The sequence below is a fragment of the Oratosquilla oratoria genome, chromosome 12 (assembly GCF_046742065.1).
Source record: "Oratosquilla oratoria isolate Oo_2021 chromosome 12, ASM4674206v1, whole genome shotgun sequence".
NCBI classification, from domain to species: domain Eukaryota; kingdom Metazoa; phylum Arthropoda; class Malacostraca; order Stomatopoda; family Squillidae; genus Oratosquilla; species Oratosquilla oratoria.
Window position 1 is genome coordinate 48,065,519 of NC_134788.1, and position 27,507 is coordinate 48,093,025.

General features: G+C 39.0%; 1 protein-coding gene across 1 annotated transcript in view; it reads right to left on the bottom strand.

Annotated features, from left to right (window-relative positions):
- Positions 1–887: 887 nt before the first annotated feature.
- Positions 888–27,507, bottom strand: part of LOC143030376 (uncharacterized) — a 35,182-nt gene continuing 8,562 nt past the window's right edge. Inside the window, exons 2-4 of the mRNA XM_076193525.1 lie at positions 24,063–24,176; positions 1,680–1,900; positions 888–1,181 (exon numbers count right to left, since the gene is read on the bottom strand). Of these exons, the coding sequence (XP_076049640.1) occupies positions 888–1,181; positions 1,680–1,900; positions 24,063–24,176 (629 nt within the window). The remainder of the gene's footprint in view (positions 1,182–1,679; positions 1,901–24,062; positions 24,177–27,507) is intronic.

Sequence of the window (27,507 nt, forward strand, 5' to 3'; positions counted from 1 at the left end):
ACATATGAGGTGTAACAAAAAATAAACGAGACTTTTCTCACAAAATCTTGATTGCAAAATCTATAGAGAAATTACTCATAGCCCCCTTCAAAGTAATTCCCCCCAAAGTTAATGCATTTCTGTATTCGCTTCTGCCACCCATGGAAGCACTTGGCAAAGTCCTCCTCCTTAAGGCACATCAGCTCCCTCGTCACAGTGGCCTTGATCTCTTCTACAGAAGCAAAATGAGTTCCTTTGAGCACAGTCTTCAACCTGGGGAGGAGCCAGAAATCACATGGTGCGAGATCTGGGGAATAAAGAGGGTGGTCGAGAGCTGTGATCTGTTTGCTGGCCAACAACTGCCTCACACCAAGTGCAGTGTGTGCAGGCGTGTTCTCATGGTGGAGAACCCATGACTTGTCTCTCCACTGAGCCTGCCTGCAGTGCTGAACCCGGTCATGGAGGCGATGGAGGACCTGCTGGTACAAGTGGTGGTTGACTGCCTGACCCTCAGGCACAAATTCATGATGAACCACTCCCTTCTGGTCGAAGAATGCGATCAGCATGACCTTCATCTTTGTTCTGAACATGGGTGCTTTTTCAGGTCTGGGTGAAATTGGAGTCTTCCACTGCAGGTTCTTTCTCTTGGTTTCTGGGTTGTACTGGTAGATCCAAGTTTCATCTTCTGTGATGATCCGGCCAAGGAACTCTGGCTCTTCCCTGATCTTCTCCAGCAACTCTTGACAAACATTGATTCGATGCTCCTTCTGGTCATCCAACAAAAGCTTGGGCACCATCTTGGCACACACCTTCTACATTCCCAGCTCCTGCAACAAGATGGTCTGCACTGATTCCCTGTTTAGACTGAGCTCCACCACTATCATCTGCACTGTCAATCTGTGATCACTCTACACCAGCTGGTTTACTTTGTCAATGTTCTTACCCATTTTTATTGTGGAAGGCTGCCCTGACTTGGGGTCACCCTCCACCTCCTCATGGCCACTCTTGAACCGTCTGTGCCACTTAAAGACTTGCGGACGAGTCATTACTTTTTCTCCATAAGCCTCTTGGAGAAGTTTGTGACACTCAGTTGGGCCCTTCCCCACCTTGACTAAAAATTTCAAATTGCTTCTTTGCTCCATGTTTGTGCTGCCGCTTCCCAATGCATGACAAAGTGTAATATCAGTGTGATCCACAATAGCCTGAAAAAGAAGCACAGAGAGAAATTAATAATATTATAACAGAATAGTGGCTAGATATTGTGCAACACAGTGACACAAGTGGTTAACCAATTTGCATTGAGTGATGGGTGTGGCTGCCTCAGTCTCATTTCTTTATTGTCACCAAGGCTCCGACAAGGAGAGGGACAGGGGGGGGGGGGAGCAATGCCCCGGGGCAGCACGTTTTTGGGGGATGGCATTTTTGGTGAAAAGAAGGTAAAGCAAATTCCCCCTAATGCACTTTTAATGCAGGATTTATTTATCATGAGTTGTGTGTAATAAACGTTGTTTTGTGGATGAATGTTACATGTGAATTGTGCTAATGACCATCAGATGTGGAAGGTGGTGTGTGTGGGGGGGGGCACACTTTCCCACTTGCCCTGGGGTGGCACTTACCCATGTAGGAGGCCTGATTGTCAAACCTCATATATACATTGCTCCCACTCTATAGCCAAGATAAATTTAATAATTCCAACATACCTTCACTTTAGGCTCAACGCCGTCTTCAAATGACTTCGGATTCCATTGTGATTGCATGGTTCTTTGACTATCAATCTCCATATCCCTCTCATCCAAAGGCTCCTCCTTTATGGTAGGTTTCTCCTCTGCAGTATCTTCATCATACATACACTTAAGGAAGATTGGGTTAATAGCTCCACTGCTACTTTCATTTGTTCCCAAATCAATGGGTTCCTCCTTTACTGAAAATGAAAAATTAAAAATGTAGAATGCTGATTTATTAGTACTACTATTAACATATGAAAAAGAAAAGAAAAGAAAGAAAGAAAAATATATATATATATATATATATATATATATACATATATATATATATATATATATATATATATATATATATATATATATATATATATATACACACACACACACACACACACATCAGGGCACTATAAAATCAGTACAGAGGAAATAAAGAAAGCTCCAAAAAGGACAGAGGAGTAACTATCAACAAATACATGTCCCTGGACAAGCATATAAACAAAATAGTTGGAGAAACCTACAATTTACAAAGACAAATAAAAATGGATTTACTTATTTGAAAAAAAATGTAAAAAATGAAATAAATAAATAAATAAATAAATAAAATTAGTTACACTGATAAAACCAAGATTGGAGTATGCTCCAACAAGATGGACACCGAGTACAAATAGGAATATAAATAAACTAGAAGGAATCCAAAGAACAATGCAAAGATGGCACCAACACTTTCAAAATTGACATATGAACAAAACTGGAATCACCAACTGTGGAACAAAGAAAAGAAAGAGGAAATCTATTGGCCATTTACAGAATCATGAAAGGCATGGAAGTCCTTGACAGAGAAGACTTATTAAAGTGGGATAAAAGAAAAACAAGAGGACATGAAAAAAAAACTCAAAAAGGATAGTTATAGAAGAGATCTGAAAAAATATATATATAGTTTTGCACACAGAGTGGTAGATATCTGGAACAAATTAGATGAAACAATAGTGCGTGCAAACACCATACAAGAATTCAAGAACAAATTAGATGCTGAGAGATATAAAGACAGGTCACTACGAGCATAGCTCCCCTTCCCATAAAATACTAGGTAAATACGTACATATACACACACACACACACACATATATATATACATATATACACACATACATATACCAAAGGCTTTTTCCCCCTTACACGGGGGGGGTAGCCAAAAAGAAAAAGGCATAGAAATCTCCCACCCATTTTCATTTCCCATATATTCCACCCCCCTCCCTCCCTCCTATCTTGGCACCTCCTGGATGATGGGTCATCCCTGCATCCTGTCCACTGCCCTGGGTCAGAAGCAGTGTCGCAAGACACAGCACATCCACAACAAGGCCACTTTATAAATCCGGCGACCCCCCCTCTTTGTCCCCTCATGCAGGAAAGGAGAAGACGGGGAGAAATCCCTTCGGGCTGCGTCAAATTTTTTCTCATACATACTTCTTCACCCCTCATGCATCACAGCCTCATCTATACACAACCCTTCTCCATTCACCCCTATCTTCTGTCCTCTCCCGTCCTTCCTCTCTTTTGTAAAACCCCTTTCACCCCATCCACCCATCTCATCCTAGGATGCCCCCTCATATTCACTCCTTCCACACTTCTTTTACTAATCTTTCTTCGCTCATTCTTTCCATGTGTCCAAACCATCCTAATACTCTTTCATCAACCCTATCTCCCAGCTCCCTTTCCACCCCTGTTCTCCTCCTCACCTCAGACATTTCATCTCAAACACATTCAAACTCCTTCTCTCTTCCTCTCTCATGTTCCATGTTTCTGCCCCATACATTGCTGTTGGCACAATCACTCCTTCATATAACCTCCTCTTAGCATCTATTCCCAGATGTCTATTTCTCATTACACTTTTTAATCCACCAAGGCATTTACTCCCTTCTCTCAATCTACATTCTACCTCCACTCCCACCCCTCCCTTTCCTGTCACATGCGCACCCAAGTATCTGAAACTATCCACTTCCTCCAGTTTCTCACCCTTAATGCTCACTTCCAGCCTACTGTCACTCTCTCCCCTTGTATATCTCATCACCTTACTTTTGCCCACATTTATCTTCAGCTTTCTTCTTTCACACACCTTCTCAAACTCTGTCACTAACTTCCTCAATCCCTCCTCTGATCCTGCTACAAGTACAGTGTCGTCAGCAAACAACAGCTGGCTCACCTCCCACTTTTCTCCATTGTCTTTAATCATCCCCAACCCCTGACCCACTACCCTTGCATTCACCTCTCGCACCACCCCATCCATGTAAAGATTGAACAGCCAGGGCGATATAACAAACCCCTGACGAAGTCCCACCTTTACCTCAAACCATTCACTCTCACCATTTCTAATCCCAACACAAGCTCTACTACTCTCATAAAAACTCTTGACTGCTCTTAATATATCTGCAGTACCTCCCACAGTGCCTTCCTGTCTACCCTGTCGTAAGCCTTTTCCAGATCCATAAAAGCCCAAAAAACATCCTTACCTTTTCCTATAGCTTTCTCACATATCTGTCTTACCACAAAAATCTGATCTACACATCCCCTGCCTGTCCTAAAACCACACTGTTCCTCGCCAATTACTCCCTCTGTTCCTCTCCTAATCCTCTCAATCAAGACCCTCCCATAAGCCTTCCCAACTACACTCAACAAGCTGATCACTCTATTACACTCACACTTGTCCTCCTTTCCTTTGTAAAGCAAAACTATACAGGCACTCCTCCAGTCCTCTGGCACTCTACCCTCTCTCAAACAAACATTAAATAACCTCACCAGCCAGTCCACCATAACTGTACCTCCTTTCTTCAGACATTCTGCATGGCATCCATCCAACCCAGGTGCCTTACCTGCTCTCATCATCTTAACAGTTGCTTTCACTTCATCCTTCCCTATTTCTCCTCCATTTTCCACACTCATCACTCATTTTCTTAGCACTTCCCACTGCAACAACCTATCCCTCCCTATCCTCCTTCACATTTAGCAACTCCCTAAAATACTCTGCCCACCTTCCTCTCACTGCCATCTCTTCCATTATCATCTCTCCATCTGCACCTTTTACCTTTTCTTCTCTACTTGATTCGCCTCCTCTTCCTCTTTTAACTTCCTTCCAAAACATCTTTTTATTACTTTCAAAATTTTCTGTCACACTCTTTCCCCATTTCACATCTGCTCTCCTCTTTGCTTCCTTTATCTTATGCTTAACTTCCTTTCTCTTTACTTTGTACCTCTCATACGATTCCCTCGTCCTAATTTGTAGCCAATCTATGAATGCCTGCTACCCCTCTTTGCTTCCTCATCCCACCACTCACTACCCTTCTTTCTATTTCCTCCCGCCCTCCTTGTTCCACACACCATCTTTGCACACCTTACGACTCCCTCCTTGAACCATCCCCATTCCTCCTCCACTCCTAGTTCTACTCTGTCCTTTGCTCTCTCCCACTCCTCTCTCAACTTCTTCTTATACTCATTCTCCTTTTTTTTCCTCATTTAAGCAGTTCACTCAAAGTACCTCCCTACCTTCTGCCCTTTTCCTCTTTCTCCACTCTCAATTTACCTTCCACCAGGAAATGATCTCATATTCCCCCACTCTCTCCCCTTAGAACATGTACACCCTTAACTCTTCCTACCTTACTCCTGGTCACCACGGGTAGTAACGATGTAGGTAGGGTGAGATCAGAGGAGCTTGTTCGGAATTACAAGGTCCTCCTTCAGGAGATGAAGGAACGTGGGAGCCGTCACGTAGTCTGTGGGATCCTCCCGAGGATCTACGCAGGTTCGTGTTGGAACAGTAGAGCCATAGGGATCAATGATAGGATATCGCAGTTGTGCACACAATTGGGATACCACTTTCTTGATCCTTGGTATCTCTTTTCTAGGCGCCATGACCTTTACGCTTCTGATGGGATCCACCTTACCAGCAGAGGCAAAGATGTTCTTACAAACCTCATTGTGGGAGTTTGTAATGAACCAGCTCCTTTTTTAGGGTAGAAGGCCAAAGGGAAGGGGAAATAGAATGTACTTGGGAAAACAGTGTAGAGTATAGCATTAATGTAGAACAATGTACCAGTATAGGACAAAATATAATTTTAGGATATAATGTCGCTAGAGGACGAAATGTCACATTAGGATATAATGTCATAGGACAAAATGTCGCAATGGGATATAATGACAGTGGAGGACAAAAGATCACGATGGGAAGTAATGATAAAGGAGAACAAAATATCACGATAGGATGTAATGATAATGGAGGAGAAAATATCACGGTAGGATATAATGTCATTGAAGGCCAAAATGTAATTTTAGGAAGGGATACCGGACAGAATGTCAATGAAGGCCAAAATATCATGATAGGATGTAATATCGCTAGAGGACGAAATGACACATTAGGATGTAATGTCTTAGGACAAAATGTCACAATGGGATGTAATGACAGTGGAGGACAAAAGATCACGATGGGAAATAATGATAGTGGTGGACAAAATATCACGATAGGATGTAATGATAATGGAGGAGAAAATATCACGGTAGGATATAATGTCAGTGAAGAACAAAATATAATTTTAGGAAGAGATACCGGACAGAATGTAAATGAAGGCCAAAATATCAAGATAGGATGTAATGACAGTGGAAGACAAAAGATCACGATGGGATGTAATTATAGTGGAGGAAAAAATATCACGGTAGGATATAATGTCACTGGAGGACAAAATATAATTTTAGAAAGGGATGCCGGACATAATGTCACTGAACGACGGGAGGCCGGCGTGAATCACGGTGACGTAGGGGGACAAAATGTACAAAATAGATCGGATGACCGTAATCGACCAGATGTCCGTGATGGGGGAAATGTTAATTTTGATAGGAGAAATGTTAATGAGGCATTGAATGTCAATGAAGAACCAAATAATAATAATATAGAGCAAGGCATAAATAAAAAACAAAATGATAATATAAGACATGATATTGAAACTCAAAATGTGTCAAAAAGAAATAATCAGGAGTTTCTTAAAACTATGTACTTTAATGCTCGTAGTATTAGGAACAAATTTCAAGAAATACAGGCGTATGTCAAAAGCGAAAATCTCGATATGATAGGAATAACCGAGACATGGTTAAATGGTACAGAGTTCGAAGCTGAATTTAATATTGCGGGATTTAAACACTTTCATCAGGATAGAAACCACAAGAAAGGTGGGGGTGTTCTATTGTACGTTAAAAACAATGTTCATGCTTGTGTTTTAGAGAAAGTGAAACAGGATGCATATGACAGTTTGTGGGTTGAGTTAACCCAAACAAATGGACAAAAAGTGAATATAGGTGTAATATATAGGCCAAAGACATTATCATTAGCAGACGACAAACTGTTATTTCAAGAACTGTCTAGTTTCTGCAACCGGGATTTATTGATAATGGGTGATTTCAATTTTACTGACATTGATTGGATGACCCTTGAACATGGCCATATAGGTAGTCGCTTGATTGATTTTCTTGGTGACAATTACTTAATTCAGCATGTAAAAGAGCCCACAAGATATGGAAACTTACTCGATTTATTGATCACTAGCCGCGAAAGCATGGCAACTGATGTAGAAGTCGGTGAATCTGTTGCAAATAGCGATCACAACTTAGTCAGATTCAAACTCCTAAACAATTTTAGAATAGATACTTGTGCTTCTAAAATACCCGATTTCAGTAAAGCTCAGTTCATAGAACTACGTCAGGAGCTTCAGCTTACAGATTGGGAGGAAAAATTAAACGAAAGGCCTGTAGATCAGATGTGGGAAATATTTCAAAATACGCTCACTAAGATGATTCAAACTTACATTCCTTTTAAGGCCAGACGTCCCCCAAATCAGGCTCGCCCAAAGTGGCTCGACAAAGAAACTGAAAAAAGTATTGCTAAAAAGAGACAGGCTTATAAGAAATATAAGTGCTCGGGTGCATCTAATGACTATGAAAGTTATGTATCAATACAGAGAGATTTAAAAAAGACAATAAGAAAAAGAAAACGACAATACGAAATGAACATCGCTGAGAAATCCAAAGAGAATCCCAAAGAATTCTATAGTTACATTAGAGATAAAAAGGTTGTTAGGAATCACATTGGTCCACTATTATCTGCTGACGGTCAACTTGAATATTCAAATGAAGGAATGTGTAATCTCTTAAACAATTATTTTAGCTCGGTATTCGTAAACGAAACACCTCAAAGTGAATTCCAAACTGAAACCTGTGACAAGTCTGGGGTAAACTTACTCACTACGGTAAATATAACAAAAGAAACAATTAAAAGGTGTATAGACAAACTCAAAGTTAATAAAACACCAGGGCCTGACGGTTGGCATCCAAGAATCTTAAAGGAAATGAAAAATGAGATTGTTGTTCCATTAGAAATTATTTTCAAGAAATCCATCATATCCGGAGATGTCCCAAGAGAATGGAAGCTAGCTAACGTTACTCCCATATTCAAAAAAGGTGACAAAAAGAAACCAAATAACTATAGGCCTATTAGTTTGACTTCGATCGTAGGAAAAATAATGGAAACTATCATCAGAGATGCTATCGAATATCATTTAGAAAGTAACCGTTTGATAAATGATAGCCAACATGGTTTCAGACGGAAACGTTCTTGCGTGACTAACTTACTCGAATTCTACAACACAGTTGTCTCGAATTTTGACAAAAGAAACAATATAGATTTAATATATCTAGACTTTGCAAAAGCTTTTGATACCGTCCCACACGAAAGACTTCTTACTAAATTAGCTTTGCATGGAATAAGTGGTAGCTTATTAGGTTGGACTAGTAATTGGTTGAAAGGTCGAAAACAGAGAGTTGTTTTAAATGGAAAAACTTCTGGATGGAAAAGTGTTGCAAGTGGAGTTCCTCAGGGTTCCGTTCTTGGGCCACTTCTATTCATAGTATATATAAATGATATAGACCATGGACTAAAATCTACTGTTTCCAAATTTGTTGATGATACAAAACTGTGCGGAGTGGCAAATGATCACTCAAACCAATTAGATATTCAAGAAGATTTAGATAAATTACAGCAATGGTCTGAAAAGTGGCTAATGAAATTTAACACAAGTAAATGCAAGGTAATGCACATAGGTAAAAATAACAGTAAGTACGATTACAAGTTATTTGGAAATTCGTTAACAAAAGTGGATAGTGAAAAAGATCTCGGCGTAATTATCAGTAACGACCTCAAATCATCCAAGCAGTGTATTTCAGCCTCTGAGAAAGCAAATAAGATTCTGGGATTGATTGCGCGATCTTTTGATTTCAAAAGTCCATCACTCATTAACAAGCTATATAAATCCTTAGTTCGTCCACATTTGGAATATGCTGTTTCCGTATGGTCACCGAATCTCATTAAAGACATTGACAGACTGGAAAAAGTACAACGGCGAGCCACAAAACTGATTCCAAATATCAAAAATAAATCATACGAAAATCGACTTAAGCACATGAATCTGTTTTCCCTAAAAAAGCGTAGACTCAGAGGTGACTTGATACAGGTCTTTAAGATTTTAAAGGGAATTGACATCAAAAGTGACCAAATTTTCACATTGAATGAGAATCAGACAAGAAACAATGGTCTCAAACTGTCCGGAAATAGATTCAATTTGGAAGTAGGTAGAAACAACTTTGCCAACCGTGTAGTTAATGAATGGAATAAACTTCCTGCACAGGTAGTGCAATGTAGTTCAGTTCGAAGCTTTAAGAATCATTTAGATAAATACCTAAGTAAGATGCTGTAATTATTATAATTTATGTTATATTATTTGTTTTTGTTTTGTTATAATTTGTCTGTCTGATTTTCATTTATTATTAGTTATATGTCAATTTATTATCATTTACTATTTACCTGTTTGTTTGATATTCAACTATACCAATGCATTTATTTATGTATTTTAATTGTTATTGACATTGTTATAGTTTTAATTTATTATTAATATGATTATTTTTTTTTTTGTTTTTTTTTTTTTGTTTTTTTTTTTTTTTGTTTGCATCCGACCTAGATATGGATCAAAAGGTCTCCTGTCGGCATGCTTTGCCTTTGTAAAATCCTTTGTAATTAACGCTCTATCTGCCACCCTTCCATCCACCATCCTCTCCCATGTGTACTTATGCTTGACTTTCTTCTTAAACACTCTTTGCTATCATCTACTCTCTTTCAAGACACATCTCCACCATCAATTCTCCACTACAATTTTTGCCTCGAATTCCATACTTCCCAATCACTCCATCAATTCGTTCATTTCCCACCCTAACATTTAGGTCTCCCAATACAACTATGTTGACATTGCTCCCTAATCCCTCTATGCACTTATTTATATCTACCCAAAATGCCTCCCTTTCCTCTATGTTCTTCTCACTACCCGGCCCATATGCACTTACAAAAACCCACATCTCCTTCACCAGCTTCACCTTCATCCATATCAACCTTGATGACACCTTCCACTCCACTACCCGCTTACTTATCTCTTCACTTACTAGTATAGCCACCCCTTCCCTCCCTCGTCCCCTCTTCACTCCTGAGTACCTCCCAACTCCACTCCCAAACTCACAGTTGCCCTTCCTTTCATTTTAGTTTCAAAGCCAGTACATCCATCTTTCTTCTCACAAACATACTGCCTATCTCTTCCCTTTTACTCTCATCTGTACCACATCCAGGCACATTAAAAGAACCAAACCTTAGGGTACTGGCTGGACAGCTCCCAGACCCTCTTTTGCCTTTACTTTCTTTTTTAGGAATGTCCCCTTTTGGGGCTATAGTCACACACACACACACACACACACAGAAATGAAGACGGGACCCCACGAGCATAGCTCCCCTTCCCGCAAAATACAACTAGGTAAATACACAGAAATGAAGACGGGACCCCACGAGCATAGCTCCCCTTCCCGTAATATACAACTAGGTAAATACACACACACACACACATATATATATATATATATATATATATATATATATATATATATACACACATACATGAAAGGTGTAGTTCTTGATAGAAAAGACTTACTAAATTGGGATAAGAGAAACACAAGAGTACATGGAAAGAAACTCAAAGAGCACAGCTACAGAGGAGACAAAAAAAAGACCTTGGAGTAATAATCAGCAAAGACATGACACCAGACAAACACATCAATAAAATAGTAGGAAAAACCTTCAACCTATCAAGGTAAATGAAATTGTCATTTGACTACTTGGATGAGGAAATGTTTAAAAAAAATATTAGTTACACTAATAAAGCCAAAACTGAAGTACGCAGCAACACTATGGACACCCAGTACTAAAAAGAATATAAAGAAATTAGAAAGAATACAAAGAGCAACGGCAAAGTTAGCACCAACTCTCTCCAAATTAACATACGAACAAAGATTGTCTAAATTAAAATTACCAACTTTGGAACAAAGAAGAGAAAGAAGAGATCTACTATTTACAGAATCATGAAAGGAAAGGGAATCCTAGATAGGAATGATTTATTGAAATGGGACAATGGAATAACAAGAGGACATGAAAAGGAACTCAAAAAGGATAACTATAGAAGAGATCTGAAAAAAATAGCTTCCCACATAGAGTACTGGATACCTGGAATAATTTAGATAAAAAAAGTGTGTGCAAACACAATTCAAGATTTTAAGAAAAAACTTGATGCTGAAAGATACAAAGAAGGGTCACCACGAGCATAGCTCCCTTCCTGTATAATACAACTAGGTAAATACAATTCCAAAAAGAATATAAAGAAAATTGAAAGAATCCAGAGAGCAACTACAAAGATAGCCCCAACACTTTCAAAACTGTCATAGGAGAAGAGATTGTCAAAACTGTAATCACCAACTCTGGAACAAAGAAGAGAAAGAGGGGACTTGCTAATGATCTATAGAATCATGAAAGGCATGCAAGTCCTTGACAGAGAAGATTTACTAAAAAAAAAAAAAAAAAAGCTTCCCACATAGAGTGGCGCTTGTCTGGAACAAACTGGATGAAACAATAGTGTGTGCAAAAACTATACATGAATTTAAGAGCAAACTAAACACTGCAAGATACAAAGATGGGACACCATGAGTGTAACTCCTTGTAGGATACAACTAGGTAGGAAAATACACACTTTCAGAACTGCCATACAAAGAGAGACTGTCAAAACTAGAGTTACCAACCTTGGAACAAAGAAGAGATAGGGGAGACTTGTTGACCATCTATGGAATCATGAGAGGTACACAAGTCCTTGATAAGGAAGACTTACTAAAATGGGATATGAGAAATACAAGAGAACATGGAAAGAAACTCAAAAAAGACAGTTATGGAAGAGACCTGAAAAAGAACAACTTTCCCCACAGTACTGGATGTATGAAACAAACTGGACGAAATGATAGCGAGGGCAAAAACCATACACAAATTTAAGAACAATTTAGATACTGCAAGATACAGAGATGGAAGATACAAGCATAGCTCCCTTTCCCGTAAGATACAACTAGGTAAATACACCAGTACTCCTCAACTTGCATAAATGATATAGAGATATTACTCCAATAACACACACACATTTTTCACTTCTTTTATTTATGTATTTCAAAGATATATTTTTTCTATGGAATGGTTACTTTAGGTTAGGTTAGGATGTAATAGGTTAAGTGCTGTTGGACAATGTAAATTTCATGTTAAATATCTGTGTTTGCATAATTCTTGAATTTTAGTGATATCAATATTGATATGGTATGTAAATATCAAAATCTGCAGACCAAACAAAAGTTGCTAGTAAAATCAGTAATGAAGAGGATTGGGATCAACTACAGTCTGACTTAGGTCATTTAGCCAAATGGATACATGGCAAATGGAATATTTTCATAAATGTAAAGCTTTGCATTTGGGCAACAAAAATTTCATACTATCTAAAACTGACTCTCCAGTATAAAAAAGCCGCAAAAACTGACCAGCAAATAGTAGCATTTATTGAAAGAATATGTGAACATAAGATTAAAAAATGATATAAGCAATGGGAGATAAAAGAATAAGGGGGGATACAATTGAGACTTATCAAATCCTTAATGGAAAATATGACAAGGATATTAACATTGATTTGGGGCCAACATACCACTATTGTAGTTTTGAGATATTTAAGGTTAACTTTGGTGGGGGAAAAGAATACTGCCACCAAGTAATTCCACTTGGATCGTAACAGGCGAGAAGAAAGAGACGGGGATTGGGACTAGGCATCCTTTTCCTTGTAGCCCCAAAGGGGACATTCCTAAAAGAAAAAGCGAAGGCATAAGAGGGTCTGGGAGTTTTGCGACCAGCACCCTAAGGTTTGGGTCTCTTAATGTGTGTGGATGTGGTACAGATGAGAATAAAAGGGAAGAGATAGGTAGTATGTTTGTGAGAAGAAAGATGGATGTGTTGGCTTTGAGTGAAACTAAGCTGCAAGGGAAGGGTGAGTGTAAGTTTGGGAGTGTAAGTGAGAGGTTATCAGGAGTGAAGAGAGAGCAAGGGAGGGAAGGGGTGACTATACTAGTAAGTGAAGAGATAGGTAAACGTGTAGTGGAGTGGAAGGAGGTTTCCTCAAGGATAATGTGGATGAAGGTGAAACTGGGAAAGGAGATGTGGGTTTTTGTAAGTGCATATGGACCTGGAAGTGAGAAGAGCGTAGAAGAAAGGGAGGCATTTTGGATAGACTTGAGTGCATAGAGGATTTAGGGAGAAATATCAATGTAATAGTACTGGGAGACCTCAATGCTAGGGTAGGAAATGGTCCAATTGGTGAAGTGGTTGGGAAATGTGGAGTTCCAGGGAAGAATCGTAGTGGAGAGTTGATGGTCGAAATGTGTGTAGAGAGTTGATGATAGCAAATACAGTGTTTTGGAAGAAAGTCAAGCATAAGTACACATGGGAGAGGGTGGTGGAGGGAAGGGTGGTAGATAAGAGTGCTAATGGACTATGTAGTGGTAAATAGAATTATGATAGGAAGAGTTAAGGATGTACATGTGCTAAGGGGAGAGAGTGGGGGAATATCAGATCATTTTTTGATGGAAGGTAAGTTGAGAGTGGAGGATAGATGGAGGAGGAAAGGGACAAAAGGTAGGGAGGTGCTTAGAGTGAGCTCTTTAAATGAAAAGGAAAAGGAGGAGTACAAGAAGAAGCTGAAGGAGGAGTGGGAGGGAGTGAAGGATAGAGTAGAGCTAGGTGTGGAGGAGGAATGGGGATGGTTCACGGAGGGAGTCAAGGTGTGCAAAGATGGTGTGTGGAACAAGAAGGACGGGAGGAAATAGAAGAAAGGTTAGTGAATGGTGGGATGACGAAACAAAGAAGGTTATAGAAGAGAAGAAGCGAGCTTTCACAGATTGGTTATAAAATAGGACGAGGTAGTCATATGAGAGGTACAAAGAAAAGAAAAGAGAAGTAAAGCAAAAGGTAAAGGAGGCAAAGAGGTGAGGAGATGTGAAATGGGGAAAGAGTATGACAGAAAATTTTGAGAGTAATAAAAAGATGTTTTGGAAAAAAATTATGAGAGGAAGAGGAGGCAAATCAAGTAGAGAAGAAAAGGTAAAAGGTGCAGATGGAGAGATGATAATGGAAGAGAAGGCAGTAATGGGAAGATGACCAGAATATTTTAGGGAGTTGCTAGATGTGAGGGAGGATAGGGAGGGAAAGATAGTTGCAGTGGGAAATGCTAAGAAAATGACTGTGGTGAGTGAGGAAAATGGAGGAGAAATAAGGAAGGATGAAGTGAAGGCAGTTGTTAAGATGATGAAAGCAGATAAGGCACCTGGTCTGGATGCATGCCATGCAGAATGTCTAAAAAAAGGAGGTACAGTGATGGTGGACTGGCTGGTGAGGTTATTTAATGTTTGCTGGAGAGAGGGTAGTGTGCCGGAGGACTGGAGGAGTGCCTGTATAGTTCCACTTTACAAGGGAAAAGGGGACAAGTGTGAATGTAGTAGTTTCAGAGGGATTAGCTTGTTAAGTGTAGTTGGGAAAGCTTATGGGAGGATCTTGATTGAGGGGATTAGGAGAGGAACAGAGGGAGTAATTGGTGAGGAACAGTGTGGATTTAGGATGGGTAGAGGTTGTGTAGATCAGATTTTTGTGGTAAGACAGATATGTGAGAAAGCTATAGGAAAGGGGAAGGATGTTTTTTGGGCTTTTATGGATCTGGAAAAGGCTTATGACAAGATAGACAGAAAGTCACTGTGGGAGGTTTTGCAGATATACAGGATAGGAGGAAAGCTTCTAGGAGCTGTCAAGAGTTTTTATGAGAGTACTAGAGCTTGTGTCAGGATTAGAAATGGAGAGTGAGTGGTTCGAGGTAAAGGTGGGACTTCGTTAAGGATGCATTATGTCACCCTGGCTGTTCAACTTATACATGGATGGGGTAGTGTGAGAGGTGCAAGGGTAGAGGGTCAGGGATTGGAAATGGTTAAAGAAAATGGAGAAAAGTGGGAGGTGAGCCAGCTGTTTTTTGCAGATGACACTGTGCTTGTGGCAGGATTGGAGGAGGGATTGAGGAAGTTGGTGACAGAGTTTGGGAGAGTGTGTGATAGAAAGCTGAAGATAAATGTGGGTAAAAGTAAGGTGATGAGATGTACAAGGGGTGAAAGTGGCAGTAGTCTGGAAGTGAGCATTAAGGGAGAGCGACTGGAGGAAGTGGATAGTTTTAGATACTTGGGTGCAAATGTGGCAGGAAAAGGTGGAGTGAAGGTGGAGGTGGAATGTAGACTTATAGAAGCAAGTACATGCCTTGGTGGATTAAAAAGTGTAATGAGGAATAGACATTTGGGAATGGATGCTAAGAGAAGACCGTATGAAGGAGTGATTGTGCCAACAGCACTGTATGGGGCAGAAACATGGAATATAAGAAAGGAAGACAGAAGGAGTTTGAATGTGTTTGAGATGAGGTGTCTGAGAAGTATGATGGGGGTTACTAGGCTGGATAGAGTGAGAAATGAGGAGGTGAGGAGAAGAACGGGGGTGGAAAGGGAGTTGGGCGATAGGGTTGGTGAAAGAGTATTAGGATGGTTTGGATCAGAATGAGTGAAGAAAGACTAGTAAAAGAGGTATGGAAGGCAGATGTGGGGGGAGTGAACATGAAGGGACGTCCTAGGATGAGGTAGGTGGATGGATGGGGTGAAGGGGGCTTTGGGGAAGAGGGGAATGTCTGTTGAGGAAGGACGGGAGAGGACAAGACAGAGAATGGTTGTATATGGATGATGTTGTGATGCATGAGGTGGAATGGGAGGGAGGAGGGAGGGGGGATGAGGTAGTATGTGTGAGCAAATTTTGACGCAGCCCGAAGGGATTTCTCCCTGTCTTCTCCGTTATGCATGGGGGGACTGAGAGGGGAGGGGGGGGGGTCGCCGATTTAATGAAGCGGCCTTGCTGTGGATGTGCTGTGTCTTGTGGCACTGCTTCTGACCCAGGGCAGTGGACAAGGTGCAGGGATGACCCGTCATCCAGGAGGTGCTAAGATGAGAGGGAGGGTGAAGGGGTGTGGAATGTATTCAGGGATGGAATGGGTGGGAATGATTTTATGCCTTTTCCTTTTTGGCTACCTCCCTTGTAAGGGGGAAAAAGCCTTGGTATATGTATATATGTTTTTTTTTTTTAGATGTGCACACCTACATGCTATAGCATTAGAAAATGAAATAATTTGTAAATTATAATACATGGATGGAAAAGTGATGCAAGTGGAGTTCCTCAGGGTTCCATTCTTGGGCCACTTCTATTCATAGTATATATAAATGATATAGACCATGGACTAAAATCTACTGTTTCCAAATTTGCTGATGATACAAAACTGTGCGGAATGGCAAATGATCACTCAAACCAATTAGATATTCAAATAGATTTAGATAAATTACAGCAATGGTCTGAAAAGTGGCTAATGAAATTTAACACAAGTAAATGCAAGGTAATGCACATAGGTAAAAATAACAGTTAGTACGATTACAAGTTATTTGGTAATTCGTTAACAAAAGTGGATAGTGATCTCGGCGTAATTATCAGTAACGACCTCAAATCATCCAAGCAGTGTATTTCAGCCTCTGAGAAAGCAAATAAGATTCTAGGACTGATTGTGCGATCTTTTGATTTCAAAAGTCCATCACTCATTAACAAGCTATATAAATCGTTAGTTCATCCACATTTGGTATATACTGTTTCCATATGGTCACCGAATCTCATTAAAGACATTGACAGACTGGAAAAAGTACAACGGCGAGCCACAAAACTGATTCCAAATATCAAAAATAAATCATACGAAAATCGACTAAAACATATGAATCTGTTTTCCCTAAAAAAGCGTAGACTCAGAGGTGACTTGATACAGGTCTTTAAGATTTTAAAGGGAATTGACAACATCAAAAGTGACAAAATTTTCACATTGAATGAGAATCAGACAAGAAACAATGGTCTCAAACTGTCTGGAAATAGATTCAATTTGGAAGTAGGTAGAAACAACTTTGCCAACCGTGTAGTAAATGAATGGAATAAACTTCCTGCACAGGTAGTGCAATGTAGTTCAGTTCGAACCTTTAAGAATCATTTAGATAAATACCTAAGTAAGATGCTGTAATGATTTTAACACTGGCCTGCGAAGTTTCAAAGGTAAAGCATCTGATAACTGATTCTAGGGTAATTTGCTATGCAGAATCTAAAAATCACACTCATTTTGTTCGATCAGGTCACGTTTTTGAGATACGAGGCGGTAAAAATAATTAAAAACGCCATTTAGTGCTATTTATTCCCTTTAATTTTGGAAAAAAAATTCTTGACAAAAGAAATAATTTTTCTTGCATAGTTCAGAAGATAAAGAGGATATATTACAGAAAATCTAATCATGGATGAAGGGCCTTTTCAGTGACTTTCTCCTGTGTTGGGCAGCCACCACGTCTCGTTTCAAACACTAACAGTCGTCCGCAGGAAAGTTCACATCCCACCGGCCTTGGTAGCGTTCTTCCATGACACGAATATCCTGGTGGAAACATTCTCCCTGTTCCTCACTGAAAGAATGTTGTCTCAGGTGCTAGCAAATTTTTCTCACAAAGACGAGAACCCAGAAGCTGTGCTGATTCCTTTGATAGGTTTAGATCCCGTGTCAGGTCATTGAGATCTGCTTGTGTTAGAGGCACTGGCCGGTCATTCTCTTCTGGCATGTATTCTCCACCCTCTGCCCTGTCTAGTGCGTTATCAGATTCCGATTCAGAGCTAGATTCCATTGCAACATCTGGCTCGGGAACGGGCAGGCCTGGACCATGAGGGACTGGTCGTATGGCAGACGGAACATTAGGATACTGAATACAATGCTTGTTCTTGCGGTTGACTCCTTTAAGATTAGTCATGCAGAAATAGCAGTCTGACACATGATCTTTACCCTCTCTCCAAACCATTGGAACAGCGAATGGCATACTCTTCCTTTTTTTATTTCTCCAATCACGCAAGTTCTTGACACATGTTTTGCAGCTAACATGGGGTGCAAATGGCTTGTCCTGGTCCCCAAGCTTAACTCCAAAGTAAGCATGATATGCCTTCTTCACAAAATCAGTTATATTTGCTAGTCGACGAGGAAGAATCACATTCCCACATATGTAGCAGAACCTATCAGGATGATTTGTGCATTTGCGTTTCATTTTCTGTCAATCTAAGATACGTGTCCAAAATAGAAACACAAGAAGCACAGATTCTTGTAAAAAGCACAGATTCTTATAAAATCAGTCACATTGATTGGAGATCACACTTTTCTAAACCATTTTCAGTTTCAGTGTTGTCAATGCAGTTTGTCAATGTAGTCAATGCAGTTTCAGTTTCAGTTTCCTGAAAGTAAACAAAAACATCATTAGGTTTCAGTATCAGTTTTGGGCTGCTACAGTATAATTTTTATGCAAAAAAAAATAAGAATAGGCTATACCTGCAGCCTCGTTTTCCTTATACTTATTACTATACAAGGCCCAAAAGTCGCACTTCTCATATCTCAAAAACTAGACCTGATCCAAGGAAACAGAGAGCATTTTTGGATTCAGCACACCAAAAAAACCTATAAATGACTTGAAAAACCTTCAACCTTTGAAAAAAAATAAATAAACGCAGGCCAGTGTAATTTATCTTATATTATTTGTTTTTGTTTTGTTATCATGTGTCTTTTTGATTTTCATTTATTATTAGTTGGGAGAGTATGTGATAGAAGAAAGCTAAAGATAAATGTGGGTAAAAGTAAGGTGATGAGATGTACAAGGGGTGAAAGTGGCAGTAGACTGGAAGTGAACATTAAGGGAGAGCGACTGGAGGAAGTGGATAGTTTTAGATACTTGGGTGCAAGTGTAGCAGGAAAAGGTGGAGTGAAGGTGGAGGTAGAATGTAGATTGAGAGAAGCGAGTAAATGCCTTGGTGGTTTAAAGAGTGTAATGAGGAATAGACATTTGGGAATGGATGCGAAGAGGAGACTGTATGAAGGAGTGATTGTGCCAACAGCACTGTATGGAGCAGAAACGTGAAACATAAGAGAAGAAGAGAGAAGGAGTTTGAATGTGTTTGAGATGAGGTGTCTGAGAAGTATGGTGGGGGTTACTAGGCTGGATAGCGTGAGAAATGAGGAGGTGAGGAGGAGAACAGGGGTGAAAAAGGATTTGGGAGATAGGGTTGATGAAAGAGTATTAGGATGGTTTGGACACATGGAAAGAATGAGTGACGAAAGACTAGTAAAAGAGGTATGGAAGGCAGATGTGGAGGGAGTGAACATGAGGGGACGTCCTAGGATGAGGTGGATGGATGGGGTGAAGGGGGCTTTGGGGAAGAGGGGAATGTCTGTTGAGGAAGGAAGGGAGAGGACGGAAGACAGAGGTGAGTGGAGAATGGTTGTATATGGATGATGTTGTGACTGCATGAGGAGGAATGGGCGGGGGGTGGGGTAGTATGTGTGAGTAAATTTGACGCAGCCTGAAGGGATTTCTCCCCGTCCTCGCCTTATATGCAAAGGGGGACGGAGAGGGGGGGTCGCCGATTAAATGAAGCGGCCTTGCTGTGGATGTACTGAGTCTTGCGACACTGCTTCTGACCCAGGGCGGTGGGCGGGGTGCAGGGATGACCCGTCACCCAGGAGGTGCTCAGATAAGAGGAAGGGTGGGAGGGGTGTGGAGTGTATTTAGGGATGAAATGGGTGGGAGTGTTTTTATGCCTTTACCTTTTTGGCTACCTCCCTTGGAAGGGGGAAAAAGCCTTGGTATATGTATGTATGTATTAGTTACTGTATATGTCAATTTATTATTATTTACTATTTACCTGTTTGTTTATTATTCAACTATACCTATGCATTTATTTATGTATTTTATTTATTATTTACATTATTATAGTTTTTATTTATTGTTTTATTATATGATTTTTTTTTCGCATCCGACCTAGATATGGATCAAAAGGTCTCCTGTCGGCATGCTCCGCCTTTGTAATCCTTATACATCAACGTAATAAATATTTTTCTAAGCAGATATCAATATAAAAAATATTGCTAAAACCTGTGTAGAAATGAATGAAAGTCTATTCCTTGAGACACCATCTTTTGTTTTGATAGATTCAGAGATCAAAGACATCGTACCACATTACAGCCAATACCCATCTGGGGTATTGGTTGCATGTTATTGTGGCAAGTGGCATGCAGTTGATACTTTAGGGTCTATATGGGGTGCCCCTATGGACCAGAGCCATACATCATTTTGTCTGTGATGGAGGAAGACTGTTCATAGAGAAATGATGACACTTTTATTAGACTGCAACTGTCCATCCGTTATGCTGTCCCCCAACCCCTTGTTACTGTCCTGTACCATTTCTCTGAATATTCATTTCCTTTTTTTGCCTATCCTGTGATGGGGGAAAAGAATGTTACCACCAAGTCTTCCCGCTTGAGTTGTAAGAGGCAACAAAACATGGGACACGGGATAGGATTAGGAGTCCTGCTACCCGTAGCCCCAAAGGGGACATTCCTAAAAAAAGTAAAGGCATAAGAGGGTCTAGGAGTTTTCCAACCAGTACCCTAAGGTTTAGGTCTTTTAATGTATGTGGATGTGGTACAGATGAGAGAAAAAGGGGACGAGATAGGCAGTATGTTTGTGAGAAGAAAGATGGACGCGTTGGCATTGAGTGAAATTAAGTTGAAAGGGAGGGGTGAGTGTGAGTTTGGGAGTGTAGTAGTTGGGAGGTTCTCAGGAGTGAAGAGAGGGCCAGGGAGAGAAGGGGTGGCTATACTAGTAAGTGAAGAGATAGGTAAGCGTGTGGTGGAGTGGAAGGAGGTTTCTTCAAGGTTGATATGGATGAAGGTGAAGCTGGGAAGGGAGACATGTGTTTTTGTAAGTGTGTATGGGCCTGGTAGTGAGAAGAGCGTAGAGGAAAGGGAGGCTTTTTGGATGGATTAGGGAGAAATGTCAATGTAGTTGTATTGGGAGACCTTAATGCTAGGGTAGGAAATAAACTAATAGACGGACTGATTGGGAAGTATGGAGTTCCAGAAAAGATGTTGATGGTGGAGATGTGTCTTGAAAATGAGTTGATGATAGCAAATACAGTGTTTAGGAAGAAAGTCAAGCATAAGTACACATGGGAGAGGGTGGTGGATGGAAGGGTGGCAGATAGAGCATTAATGGACTATATAGTGGTGACCAGGAATATGGTAGGATGAGTTAGGGATGTACATGTTCTAAGGGGAGAGAGTGGGGGAATGTCAGATAATTTTCTGGTGGAAGGTAAGTTGAGAGTGGAAAATAGGTGGAGAAAGAGAAAAAGGGCAGAGGGTAGGGAGGTACTTGGAGTAAGCTGCTTAAATGAGAAAGAAAAGGAGTATAAGAAGCTGAGAGAGGAGTGGTAGTGGAGGATAGAGTAGAACTAGGAGTGGATGGAGACATAAGGTGTACAAAGATGGTGTGTGGAACAAGAAGGATGGGAGGAAATAGAAGGAAGGGTAGTGAGTGGTGGGATGAGGAAGCAAAGAAGTGTGTGGAAGAGAAGAAGTGGGCTTTCATAGATTGGTTACAAATTAGGATGAGGGAATTGTATGAGAGGTACAAAGTAGAGAGAAGAGAAGTAAAGCATAAGATAAAGAAGGCAAAGAGGAGAGCAGATGTGAAATGGGGTAAGAGTATGACAGAAAAATTGAAAAGAAATATAAAGATGTTTTGGAAAGAAATTAAGAGGAAAGAAAAAATGGTTGGAATTTAATGAAACTTTGTTAAAATGTCAAAACTACCATCCAAATGATCCCTACTAAATTTCAAGAAATTCTGATTATCATTATTTTTGTTGTTCTATTTTTTTTTCTTAAATTGCATCTACATTTTTAGTTTTGGTCATACAGTGTATTTTCATACCTCATTTTAAAGATTTCCATATCTATCAAACAAACTGGTGAAATTTGAAAATATTGATATTTTAGACATACAAAATATATATATATATATATATATATATATATATATATATATATATATATATATATATATAAGATTATTTCAGACAAATGAGAGAGAATGCGGGTGGGGAAGGGCAAACGAAGATGTGTTAGGAATAGAGTTTATTGCCCTAACGTTGCGACCAACTTGGTCTTCTTCTGAAGAAGACCAAGTTGGTCGCAACGTTAGGGCAATAAACTCTATTCCTAACACATCTTCGTTTGCCCTTCCCCACCCACATTCTCTCTCATATATATATATATATATATATATATATATATATATAGAAAATTAAAAATATCTTTCAATTTAATTTCAGATAAACCATATTTTTTAATATATAATTAATTTGCCAGACAGAAATCATCTACACATCATACTCAGCAAAAAAAAAAAGAAATAATAACAGATTAAAAATTAGTTAAAAATAAAGTGTAGTGACTCATAGAGGCATCAAAATGTATCAAAAATCCATTTTTGAAAAAACTGCTCTCAAAATTTGGCTATGATTTACTCCTATAACAATCCATTTCTCAGAAAAATTTACTTAAGTTTTATAGGTCTTTTAATGTAGTTAGAAAACACAAATTGGTAAATAAAAAAAAAAAGATACAGCAATTTTGGTATCAGTATCCAAAACGTTCTTCTGTGATGCCAATTGAAATAATGGGAAATGTTGCCATATCATATAATAAGCTTTATCTAAGGAGACTCAAACTCTTCCACATGACTCATAAAGTGGTATTATGTTTTTTTTTTACCGGAGTTTCCCCTGTAGGCTAGTCTCCGGTTGCTACCATATGATACAGTATTGTGGTATGATGGTATTAGTAACCACCAAGAACATAGTCTTTCTCTTCTTTTCCAACTTTCCTTCTCTTTACCCTGTGAACTGGTTTCTTGGCAGATTTTGCTAAGCATTCTTCTTCTTGATTGTCCAATCCTTGTGCAGCAGGCTCTCCTCCTAAGATCTTGTCAAAGAGAGAACCACCTTTGTAACCAAAGTTATGTTCCAGCGCTGCAGTCTGGAATGCAAATGGATTTTCATACTTTTTTTTCCACAATTTTGAATAGAAGGATTTATTTACATTCTGTCTACATCCTTTTATGCACCTTTCAAGAAAGTTGCATCTGGTGAGATCCTGGTAAATGCTTCCTATAGCTTTTTGGTCTTCTTTGCAGGTGATGTTGATTTTCACTTTCATTGTATCACGGGAAGCTGGCGTTTCATTCCTGGCCATACCATCAATAGAACTCCTGTTTACTATTTCACTTTCATAACTTACTGGTGTTAGAACTGGTAGTTTACTAGCTATTAGCCTCTTCCTCAATGCTGCAGAACTCTCAGGTTTAACATTACTTAAGAAACCATTACTGGAGTTGGTAGATGCTACAGAAGAGGAAGGAACAGGTGGTGAAAACACTCTCACTTCTATCCTCTCTCCTCTGCTTTGCTCTCTCAGTGGATTGTAGGCAGTAGCAATCCTGGACATGCACGCATATCTGTTGAGTCTTAATTGTGAAAATTTAGGCATCTTGTGGCTATATCAAACGAGAAACATAATTTAAACACGAGCATCACGTAAGGGTACTTCAAGGTCTATATAATAATAATAATAATAATGTAGTGCAATAGTGTTTGGCACTTATGGACACACCGGAATGGAAGAAACCACCATAACTGATAATTTCAACGTCACATGCACTCAGTAGTTCAAACCTTTCAAACCTCCACCTCTCTCTCTCTCTCTCTGTATTATTCATATTGTATATCATAATTACTAACATATCATATTGTATGTAATAAATACTAACATATCATATTTTATATAATAAATACTAACATATAATGTATACCATAAATACTAACATGATGAGTTTACCGAATAATACAAGACATACCTTGAATTGGCATTGCTTGTAATGACTGCCTTGCTTGAGTTTCAGGGAGAAGTTCTAGCCTGCTAGGTTCTTTCTTCTTGTTATGGGACACAGAGGCTGCATTGTCAGGATCATCTGTAAAAAAAATATATATTTTAACCCTCTATCTGCCACGGTCATTCTTACTTAACCTTCCTGGCTCTGTAGATATGGTTTGCAAGGAGACACAGGAGAGAAATAAGGGAAAATGCAGGGGTAATTTTGTCCTTTTAAGCTATGAAAATATTTATTAGAGCCCAGCACAAAATTACAGTCTAAGGAGATGTGAGCATTGAAGTAGTACATTTGACCAGCATTGTAAAGGGTTAATGATTATAGTTGTCACACACACACACACACTTTCAACGAACGGACGGCTTGAAGAACGTTCTGAAGAAAAGTGCCGATTGTGGATCCCAACGCAAAGAGAAGTGCCTTTTTGTATTTACAGGGTGGGGGGAAATTGCTCGTGGGGTAGTGGGAAAGTAAGGAAAGAGGAGAAGGGGAGGGATTGCTGGGGAAATGGAAGGAAATGAGGAAGTAGAGGACTTGGCCCAAGCAGACCGCCGAAAAGTAAACAAACGACCGCAAGCCCAACTGGAAGACGACGAAATGTCTAATAAGAATGTAAAGATTAGAAGTATAGATAGGAACAATACAGTAGAAAGTGATGAGAATATTTTCAAGGGATTTAAAGAGGGTGGGGGGACACAAACCCCCCCTGACTGACAAGACTAGAGGAGAAGGTTGATAAGGTGATCGAGGACTTGGAGAGTAGGTTAGGTCATATGAACACCATTTTACAAAGGGTTGAAAGATTGGAAGAACTAGAAAAGGCGAATAAAAACTTAACTGATGAAATAGAAGACCTAAAAAGACAGTTAAGAGATGTAAAGGTGGAGAATGAGGAATTGAAGAAGAATAGTAAAGAAAACAGAGAGACAATAGCTAAAGAAGCTAAGAATTGGAAAACAACCCAAGAAGGAAATAAGGTTTCATTCACTGACATAGTCAAACAGCAATTGAAAGAACATACTGAAGACTCAGTTATTAAAGTGATGAGACAAAAGGAGAATATAGTAAGAGATTTTAACAGACAAGAAGAAATGTATAATTATATTAGGAATGGAAGAGAAACACAACCCAGATAGAACCACAAGAATCAAAGAGGAAAATGAAAAAGTAAGCCAATTACTAGAATCAGTTCAGGAAGATGAACCAGAAATTATTAAACAAATCAAAGAGAAATTTAGACTCGGAAAGTATAGCACAGACAAGACCAGACCAATTAAGATTAAATTCAAGTCACAAACAACGCCAGAAAATATCTTATCCAAAACAGGGAAACTAGCAACAAGTGAACAATATAAAAAGATATGGATAAAAAGGGAAATGAATAAAGAGGAAAGAGAGGAAGAAAAGCAGAAAAGACTGGAAGCTAAGGCAAAAAACGAGAACAGAACAGAGTCAGAGAAAGAGAGATTCTATTGGAGAGTAGTGAACATGAAACTAAGGAAGTTCGACATACAAAAGAAAAACATAAGGGAAACAGAGAACACAATGGAAGTGGCAGAAAACTAAGAGTGTCTTACACAAATATAGATGGATTAATAACAGGATTGAATGAGCTGAATGATTATTTGAAGGAAAAAGAACTGGACATAATGGGAATTGTAGAAACAAAATTAAAAGGCCCACTACCACCCAACAGTGTAGGACATGATGCATACAATTATTGGATTAGAAACAGAGAGAAAAAGCAAGGGGGTGGAGTTATGTTCCTGACTAAGAAGGATATAAACGTGAAAGGTGTCATATATGGAAAGAATACAGTAGAGATGATTATGATAGAAGTGGAAGACAGAGATAAGAAGAGCAGAAAATTTGTGATAAATTATGTGCCTCCAAAAACAGCCTCATGGGAGGAGAGTGAACATAAAAGTATGTTAGAGGACACAAAGATAACATTAAATAAAATAATGGAAGATGGAGGAAGAATAGTTATGATGGGCGACTTTAATTGCAAAGAAATCTGCTGGGAAGAAATGACAGTAAAGGGTGGAGACGACTCATGGGGAAACGCTCTACTTGAGATGATTATTGACCACACAATGACACAATGGATACAGGAGAACACTAGGTATAGAAATGAAGAAGAACCATTGAGACTAGACTTATTAATTACATCTGAACCTAGAATAGTGGACAAGATTTTATATTAAACACCAATAGGTAAAAGTGACCACATATTGATTGAACTGGAACTTAATGAAGAAAAATATATGAAAAGAAATGAACAATATAGAAAAGGAAGAATGATGTATGAAAAAACAAACTTTGATAAAATAAGAGAATTCTTTCAACAAGAAAACTGGGAAGAAATATACAAAGAAGAAACATCAGTGGAAGAGAAATGGAATATTTTGACAAAACTTTACAAAAAAGAAGTGGAAAAGTATGTCCCAAGACAAAAACAAGAAAAAGAATATGTAAAATGCTGGTACAACAAAAGTTGTAGGGAGTTAAAAGACAAAAGAGACAAAGCCTGGACCAGATGGAAAAAAGACAGAAGACCTGAAAAATGGAAAATATATACCGGTTATAGAAATGAATATGTACAAACGTGCAGAGAAGAAAAGAGAAAATATGAAAAAGACGTCATAGAAAAATGTAAAGATCAACCAAAACTATTCTACAGATTTGTAAACAATAAACTGAAAAACAAACAGGACTTGGAGAAATTAAGACAAGGGGGAGTTGAATACACTGAGGAAATGGAAATGGCGGATATTATGAACAAACATTTTAAATCAGTGTTTACAAGGGAGAACATACAACCTGAAGAGATTGAATGGAAAGAGAAAGTCCCCCCTATAGAAGAAATAGAAGTATCAAAGAATGAAATATTGATACACTTGAGTAATCTTGATGTCAGAAAATCGCATGGACCAGATGAAATAGCAAACTGAATTCTGAAAGAATGCAGGAATGAACTGGCAGACAAAATACATAGCATAATAAGCAGTTCCTTGAAAGAAGGAAAAGTTCCAGAAGATTGGAAAAAAGCAAATATAGTACCTATATATAAAGGAGGAAATAAAGAAGAACCTACCAACTATAGACCAGTCTCTCTAACAAGTACAATAGCAAAAATTTGTGAAAGAATTATCAAAAGTAGATGGGTAAAATACTTGGAAAAAAACAACGTACTAAATCCAAGGCAATTTGGATTCAGACAAGGACGATCATGCGTCACCAATTTAATATGTTTCTATTCAAGGCTAATAGATATAATACAAGAAAGAGATGGATGGGCTGATTGTGCATTTCTAGACCTAAAAAAAGCTTTTGACAAAGTACCACATAAGAAGTTGCTTAAGAAACTAGAATCTGAAGGAGGAATACAAGGTAAATTACTAAATTGGAT